The 8328-nt window shown below is 34.1% G+C and overlaps 1 protein-coding gene across 1 annotated transcript; it reads right to left on the bottom strand.

Annotated features, from left to right (window-relative positions):
- Positions 1-200: 200 nt before the first annotated feature.
- LOC112750336 (ureide permease 1) lies at positions 201-5782 on the bottom strand. Its single transcript, XM_072216333.1, has 8 exons — positions 5680-5782; positions 3756-5479; positions 2955-3093; positions 2603-2777; positions 1909-1928; positions 1714-1808; positions 1236-1610; positions 201-567 (listed from the first exon to the last, which is right to left on the bottom strand). Exons 2-8 carry the CDS (start codon positions 3990-3992, stop codon positions 409-411), a joined length of 1200 nt encoding a protein of 399 aa, XP_072072434.1. The 5' UTR covers positions 3993-5479; positions 5680-5782; the 3' UTR covers positions 201-408.
- Between the last annotated feature and the right edge of the window lie 2546 nt (positions 5783-8328).

Below are 8328 nucleotides of genomic sequence, written 5' to 3'. Positions count from 1 at the left end.
ACTTGTATCAAAGTTCTCTAAATATTTTGTAAAAAAAAACTAAAAATGAAAAATCTATCAACTATCACCAGACGCCATCTATACTAACCCCGTTGATCTATATTTTTGCCCAACATAAGCGACTAAGTCTCATTGTTTTGAAAGCATTTTTTCATTTTCTTTTTTCTTGATATATAAAATAACAATGAAGAAAACAGAGGTATACAGAAACATTGGATAAATAATGTGCAACATATACAGCTTGAAAGTTCAAAATATACATGGAAATAAGAAATCATTTCAACCTACTGAATTTCTGCTTTTCTATCCCCCTTTTTGTAGTAGTTTGCTTTGTCTAGTTGACACCAATGAACAATAAGAATACTAAATCTCTTATTTACTAATATGAATACATTGTCTAGAAAATGATCATTGGTATTTCCTACACCCTGATGAAGCCATTAGGACAGCAACAGCCACAATGAACATGAACAACATGCTTCCGAGCAGCATGTATGTTCGCCGCGATGATTTCCGATATTCCCCGAATAGAACAATGCCCCAAAAGGTGCTTACTAATGGAAGCGCCTGTTTGAACAACAGGATCAAAGAATCAAAGTGATAAAATGATTCAACAATTTATTGTATACTGTAAGTCAGATAAAAAGAGGCGGAAAATGTGTCTAAGTTGTTTATAACATTTTGAATATCTCAAGGTTTTCTGAGATATTTTAACAAGGATGCTTTATATTACAATGATCACATGCAAAGAGAAATAACTTTAAACTATCGACCCATAGAAATATAGGGATTTGCGTAACAACAATTTTATTTGCTAACCAAAAAAATTGGATCAGCTCTATTCTTTTTTTAAAAAATTTTCCATCTTTGGATTTGGAAAGTGTCAAAGAGGATACCAACTTTTGGTATTGGAAAAACATTTTTAATCATAAAAGTAGGTAATTAGCATGTAAGTAAATATGGTTTGACAATATCTTGAATTTGGTAGAAACTCACATGCATTGTCTTCATGTAAAGTTAATAGTTGAGAATTATTAGATGATAATATAGTCAAACATGTAAAATCAACTAACGATTCTCAGCTAGACAACTGCACATGAGTCTTCACTTTTGAGTTTCTATTGGTTGAAACTTGAAAGCAAAAAAGACTATATTTTGCTGTTAGTGAATAGAACATATTCTTAAGACGATCAGTTATTGACTTAATTGCTATTATGAAAGGAAAAATGCTTCACCTGAACAGCATCTGCTGCCGCATATCCTGCTGCTTGGCCTCCCATAAATTGGAGACCATTACCAAATCCACAAAGGAGACCAGCCAACAAGGCCCAACCTCTGCCATCCCAGTCTCTCAAATACGCCGTCAATGATGACTTGGGCAAGTTTAAGACAGGGTGGTAAAGGAAGATGAAATTGAGAATAATCGCAATAACAAAACATGAGACTGAGAAATAGAAGAAGGCAGTATAAACAGTCAAATGGGGAACCCCTTCCTTTAGTGTATGCCACTGATCATTTGTTGCTAAGTTGAATGCTGGTGAGAACAAAGAGAAGCATATTCCGGCAAAAAAAGTTATAGCCAATCCAATGAAAGCGTTCTTCCCAAACACCTGCAGAAGAATTCAAATTAATGGTTTGATTTCTTTCAAGTGAATCTGTCAAACATGGTAGATTAGTGAAATGCTGCTAATGAATGATGTCATCGTCACCTGCCTTAATAGCTCTTCTTTTCTCAAGATCTAAAAGAAAAACAGCACTTCCTGCTTTAATTTTTTCGTCACCGCCGCTTTCAAGATCCATTGGTTTTACTGTAAGAATAGCAGTAGGATAGGTAGAAGTTTAGGATCTTATAAAAAATATAATAATCTCCAAGAAGATAGCAAATTACACCTTATCTGAGCTTCTTACCTCCCTCTGTGAAAGAGTCCCTGGAAAAAGAAGAGAATTTGCTGATTAGATTCGCATTATGCTAATCATTACATGGAAAAAGAAAGGCTGAACTGAAACAATAGAACTAGAACTAATGGATGCTAATACTAGCAAAGAAAATATGTTGAAAAGTACAAACAATGAACATGGAATTTGTCAAAGTCAAGTCATTTAGAAACTAAAATTCAAACCAACTGGATTGCTTCTGCTTCCAAAAGTAGAATGTTAAAATTAACAAAGATAGATGGAAATAAATGATCCTTAGGAACAGTGAACTGCAGACTGTACTTAATATGGTCTTTAAGAAATGCAATTCATAGAAGAAAAATAATGCAGAAAAAAAGTCTCCTCACTTGCGGAGTTACTGCTTCTGCTTGTAACATTAATTGATTTGGTTGACTAGGTTTTTAATACACTCTAACAATTACTTTCACAAATTTAGATTATTGTACATAATCACTACTAAGTTCCCAAAGCATAGTCATTTGGTAATTTTGTTTCCAAAGAGAAGCTAAAATAGAGGCTTTGATAATAATTTCCTTAAGGCAATGGTGCACAAGGGTGAAATGAAGTACAAGGTCAAAATCAAGATGCAATTAAGGAGCAACTATCTAACGTCTATAATCAATAGTCACGTTCACGTATCAAATTAATTGTAAATAACAACACATACACTGATCCAGCGTTATAATCACTTGATAAATTGCTGAGCTTGACTTTATTATCAGCAGTATTTGAAGAATAAACAGCAAAACCTAGACAAACTGCAATCAGAAAGCAACCAACTCCAGGAAAAAGAATCTCAGCTCTATTGATTTTTTCATCCAAAAAGTAATTCAAGCTTGTGCCTGTCAGAGTTGGAACAAGATAGTGCAACAAAAATTCAGTGAGAAAGCAAGCTAACAAAGTAACAATTATTGCAAGTAAGATAAGATTGTAGCATAAGCACACTCATCCTGACACAATATGTTCAGCTACATTATTCTGAATATGTTATAATTTTTGTGTGATCAGTTAATTTATACCTATAACAACAGTTATGCTTGCAGTGATGACTTCAGTAACTGACAACCCAACAAAAGCAAAAGCATATTGCGAGGCCAGATTCCCAAGGCTTAGGACCACACCACCCCCCATTGCAAACAGAACAGAGGGCCAATTATCCTGCACATAAGCAAATTATTGAACCAATTGTAAGCAATAACACACAATGAACCTAAGAATGTGGTTAATGTGTATGAATTACTAAAATATGAAGAATTAGAATATGAGCTTTGTTAGTGTGTAACTATCAGGGATCCAAAACATAGAGCTTTTGGAAAATCTGGAACATTCAAGGATGCAGATTTTACAAAGCCATTTTCTAAGAGACTCAGCTATTTAAACTTGATTGAACCATCGAATGTGTAATCGTGCAATTTCATTTCATAACCTGACAGTCATTTCACACTAAACAAGCACGCTGATGACATTTCATCCTCAAATATATCAATCCACTAATAATTCTAGGTTTCTGCTACTCATGCTCAAAACTCATAGATCATTATCATAGGATATAATTCTTGAACACAATTAATAGTCTTTCCATCTTTCCTAAAGCATACTTTCTCAAATATCACTGTTTAGGATTACAATGACCGTTATATGCTTTGATAAAGTATGAAGTATCATGTGTCACATACTTTTTACAAATAGTAGTGATATGTGCAATATCACTTAAACACAGAAGATCTCAATGATAGCCACTCCATTTTTTTTATTTACTTATAAATTCAATGATGATAATGTACTAAGGTAACACCAGCAGAATGGCGATGACTACTCACCTGAGCAAGTTGAGCTAAAAAATTTGGCTCACTTGGTGTGCTCTTGCCTATCTCACCAACTGTGAATGCAATGAAAAGAGCAGCAAAGAAATTGGTGAGCGAGTAATCAAGATAAGTATGCTGAGGAAGACGCCCTCGCCTCTCTAACAAAGTCAAGATAGCAGGCCATGTCCCCAAGAAGAAAAGGGCCAAAAGCATGCAAACTATGGCACCAGCCTTGCTTTCCAACAAGTACATTTCCAAACCGGTACAAAAATTGCTTTCAGAATTTAAGGTAATCCACAAGGATATAGCATAGAAATCCTAAAAAAACGGAGCAAAATTCAATTAATACTTCAAAAGAATAGAAAAATGATAAAATAATATAATTTTACTAGTATTAAAGATATAAGTGAGTCAGTTAGGTAAACGATATTAATCGGTAATCGATTAAAAGGTTACTCTCATATAACACAGTAAAAATCAAGATTAAGTTTTAATTTTCAGCATCAAAGTGAAGCATATGCACATAAACACGCAGAGAGAATTGAAAAAGAATAATCCCTGATACCTTGGAATCCATAGTCTATAGATTAGAAGCAACATAAAGAAAAGGAAATAAATGAAGTGTATATTTTATAGCAACAAATTTCAAAGAGTTACACAGTCATACAAGATGATTATTATGTAAAGAATCTAGCACTCCATAGACCCTATAGTAGGGCCACAAAGACAAATCAAGAGTGTACATTACAACATATGAAGAAGGCGAAGGGCCACGCACCTGTTATCATCATAAACAAGTAACCAACAACAAAAAATTCAAAAACTATTTAAAAAACTATTTTATAGAATGTTACGGCCCAGTCCCAGAATTGGTCCACTCTGTCCCATACTCCCATCAGGAAAGCTATGCGGCCGAAATCCCCAGTAACCCGGATCCACTCGAATTTCTACCGATCACTAAAGACAAGGCTTAAGCACACAGCCGAGGTATGCTATTTAATTCTAATTCTTATACCTCTTGTATTGCGACTAACTTGAGCGTCAGAGTTTAGCCAGTTCGAGGAAAAAACATTCCCGGCCCTATGAAAGTAAGTCTCTGTCCCTCTCCCTAAAACTAGTTCCCCCAGGTAACTTTCGTTGAACACAGACAAAGAAAGGCTTTAGTACCAAATAAAAGTGATGACTCTGTCACTGAATGTTCGAAGAAGTTGGAAGAATAAGAAGAATGTGAGAATGGGAAGGTGCTCCGCCCTATGAATAAAGGCAAGTAGACAACACAAGGGAGTCAGTCAACGTAGAAGTGACTCGGAGAGATACTGTTTGATTTTGTAAGCTGGAATCTTGAAAAGTAGATTCCAACTTTTTTTTACAATAGGAATTATTGCATTTTTGTTGTTTGGTCATGGGTCAAGATCCACTAACAGATCCGACCCGACCCGACAACACTACCCTCCACATCAGAGGCCCATTCCCCAATCCAGAATCTATTCTAGCTTTATCGTCCACTCCATGGCTGCTGATAAAGCATGAAATCATGAGATTTTTGTGCCATTGATGCATCCCTTGGCCGGTCTGTTTCCAACCATAACCTTCCCGCTACGATGCCGATCAAGAGCTGAATTGTTGCATCTTCTCTCATGTGGCTCTTGTATTCTTATTGAAACTCTGTCCCGTATTTTCACCGACATCGTTCCTTTTCCATGTCCATGTCCATCTCGAGCTTCGGTGTCCATTTTTTGCTGCCGGATGATGCATGAACATATTAAATAATTTTTTTGGGTATTTTTCAGAGAGAACTGATGATTGTTGTTTGAAAATTATGTGTCTTTAGACGATATCCAATTAGTATTTTGAGTGTTTTGATTTCTTGATAATTATAGGAGAATAATAATAAAAGAAAAGTAAAACATGATCAAAGAGAGCTAATAAAAAACAGTACCTTTCAGGAAGAAGAGAAGCTAGCATGCAACACGTCAGGACAGGGAATGCCACACACCCATATGGCCAAGACAAGGAAGCATATTTTTCGATGGAAAAAATCAACGAGCTATCGATATTTTAGAAAAAAAGATAATTAAAATTAAACAATAAAACTCATAATCTGGTCGTCAATTTTTTTACATCAACTCTTTTTCTATTATTATCACATTGTCGACGAAGCAGGAGTTGGAAATACTTTTATTTTAGGGTAAAGTATACTTTTTGTCCTGAAGTTTGGTAAAAGTTTTAAAAATACCCCTAAGTTTTATTTTGTTTCAATTTTGTCCCAAAAGTTTTCGATTTGCATCAAATATACCCTTGACGGGTAAATTTTCAAAAAATTTAAGACCAATCTAACAATAATGTATGAAAATTATGCTTGATTTGCTTATGTTAAGGGTTGTTCTTATAAAATTGTTATTGAATTGGTCTTAAATTTTTTGAAAAATTAGCCGTCAAGGGTATATTTGATGCAAATCGAAAACTTTTAGGACAAAATTGAAATAAAATAAAACTTAGGGGTATTTTTAAAATTTTTGTCAAACTTCAAGGACAAAAAATATACTTTACCCTTTATTTTAATATCGACGAACATGTCTTTTATTTTATTATTTAAAATTATCAACAAAGTTTACCGTCAATAATTTTGAACAGTCTAGATTGCTTTCTAAAATCAAATGAATGGTCTCGATTTAATGTATTAAATAGACGCTTAGGGTGTTACTCTTTTTAAAATTAAAATCGACGAATTTGCCATCGATTTTTATTACTAAAAACAAAGCCCCGCGTTCACTTCCCGCTCCAAAGTTCAGAAACACCATTTTATCACTAACCCCCCAAATTCACACCATTTTCATCACTAACTCCTACGTCCACTTCCCCAAAATTCCCCATTTCATGGCTAACCCCCAAATTCACACCATTTTCAACCATCATTCTTTGTTACCATCGTCGCTCCTCTTGCTCGTGCAGCCGTCGCGCTCTGTTACTATCGTGCCGCTGTCACTCCCCACGTTCGCACCACTATCGCTCCTTTTGCTCGTGCCACCGTTGTTCCATTACTATCGTGTCGTCGTTGCTCCTTCTCTCTATTGTCGTCGTCACTCCTCCTACTTTGGTCCTCTCTGCTCTTTCTCAATCGAGCTCACAAGAACCAAGTATCTTTTTCTATTATTGAACCTTTTTCAAAGTCAACTTCAACTATCATGGGTTACTATTTCTTAGTATAAGGAATGAAATTCATAGTTTCATAATTTATTGTAATGAATCAAGAGGTTTTGTCCTGGATAATCTTTTTGTGTTGATATGTTCCACTTGTCAAATTCCAATGGCTATGGTGTTTTGAATTGTAGAACCTGAATCAATTGGTAAATCGGGTAGGTGATGATATTTTTCTCTTTTGATTCTCTAAATGAGGAGTAGCAAGCATACATAGACACACATATTTCTAAAATTTGAGTAGAGAAGTTTAGCTTCGTTCTTCATTTTATGTTGTTTTTGTGGTGAACGGTGATCTTGTGTTTTTTTCTTAGTTCATGGATAGAGATTAGCTCTGATTTGTTCTGCTGAACCTTAGTACAGAACTGATGCAAAAGTAATAGGATGAGATATAGATAATCCTTATATAAGTTTCTTTTCTGTTTTGATGTTACTGCACATACCTAATAATGAACTTGAAGATACTAATAGTGAGTAGTTAATACCTTAATCTAGCAGAATTCCTCGTTCACTTTTGTCATAATGTGCACACATTAGAACACTTGATTCTGTGTAGCTTTTGGAAGCTCTTTTAGAAATTATTCTAGTAGGTAAGCCTTTTAAATTTGTGTTGGATAAACAATTTTTATTTCTTTATGTTGAGTAATTATAGCTTCTCCTCTTCCTAACTTGTATTCTTTTGGTAATTAACTGTGGATAACATTGGCAACTAGACCTACAAATACAATTGGTAGCAAACTGAGCAGCATGAAGATAGAAATCTAGATAAGATCTAGTACCACATGCACAGAACAAGTAGTGCATCTAAACAAATTGCACACTGACACAAATTATAATTTGTGTGAGAGCATACATTTATTATTTGTGTTCGAGACATGAAAGTTAAAAAATATGTATATATACTTTGTCCAAATATTAACTTAAATAGGCATGTGAACATTCATAATTGTTATAACATCATTTAGGTGGAATTGAAAAATAGGACAAGGGTATTTCCTGGGACCAATGCAGAAATTTCTTTGTGAGAATCGAACTACTTTGAATGTATTTTATGTAGTAAATTTTACGATACTAAATATATTAGCTCCTAATAAATTTTTATTTTTCTATGGCATCCAATGTCTGATAAATTTTTATGTCGCATACAAATAATTGAAAACCCTGTATAACTCATTATTTTTGTTTTTGGTCAGTCTGCATAATTTATTTTTTTTTCCTACATAATTTATTATGTATCTGAATCAGTTAAGCTATTGGTTTATTATTTTATCTACATAATTCAATATAAAAAAACTTTGTTTTGGACAAAATCAGAAATTATCTTAAATTTTGTCACTGCTAAATAAGAAAAATTTTAAGTTATTGGCTGTGTCCTTCTCCAAAGTCTAAT

This window comes from Arachis hypogaea, chromosome 15, assembly GCF_003086295.3.
Source record: "Arachis hypogaea cultivar Tifrunner chromosome 15, arahy.Tifrunner.gnm2.J5K5, whole genome shotgun sequence".
NCBI classification, from domain to species: Eukaryota; Viridiplantae; Streptophyta; class Magnoliopsida; order Fabales; family Fabaceae; genus Arachis; species Arachis hypogaea.
Note: the sequence above shows the minus strand (reverse complement) of the source record. Positions and strands in the feature narration are given on the sequence as shown.